General features: G+C 47.5%; 1 protein-coding gene across 1 annotated transcript; it reads right to left on the bottom strand.

Annotated features, from left to right (window-relative positions):
• Positions 1-2: 2 nt before the first annotated feature.
• On the bottom strand, positions 3-332 carry TM35_000332340 (uncharacterized protein; the record flags this gene model as incomplete). The annotated part of the gene is made up of 1 exon (XM_029028990.1): positions 3-332. A coding segment is annotated over one exon (330 nt), but the record flags the coding sequence as incomplete, so codon positions are not given.
• Between the last annotated feature and the right edge of the window lie 49 nt (positions 333-381).

The raw sequence follows: 381 nt of genomic DNA, 5'->3' as shown, positions 1-381 counted from the left end.
GCATTCCTCGCAGTGAAGGGCCGGGTTTTTCCTCTACACCACCACCACTCAGCAGCAACCTGGTGCGGATGATACCGCTGACAGCACGTCGACGCATGACCCAAGGACCTTCTTGGATATATTTCTGCCTCACCACGACACTGCTGGTCCAGGTGCTGTATAACGCCGTAGTCTAAGGGCCAACAGGTCTTCCAGAAGAAAAACTTCGCTGGCTCTTGGCTTCCTCCGACAATACGAAGTACTGGAGCTTGGCACCACGTTGAGGTGTCCGGCATTGTCAAGGAGTTTTTCTTGTAAAAGATGAAATGATGAAACTCAGAAATGATCATCATACTATACAGAGTGAAATAAATGAACTATTTCGTATGTTACAAAAGGTTT

This window comes from Trypanosoma theileri (genome assembly GCF_002087225.1).
Source record: "Trypanosoma theileri isolate Edinburgh chromosome Unknown TM35_Tth_33_V1, whole genome shotgun sequence".
Classification (NCBI taxonomy): domain Eukaryota; phylum Euglenozoa; class Kinetoplastea; order Trypanosomatida; family Trypanosomatidae; genus Trypanosoma; species Trypanosoma theileri.
This window is presented reverse-complemented; position numbering and strand designations above follow the sequence as displayed.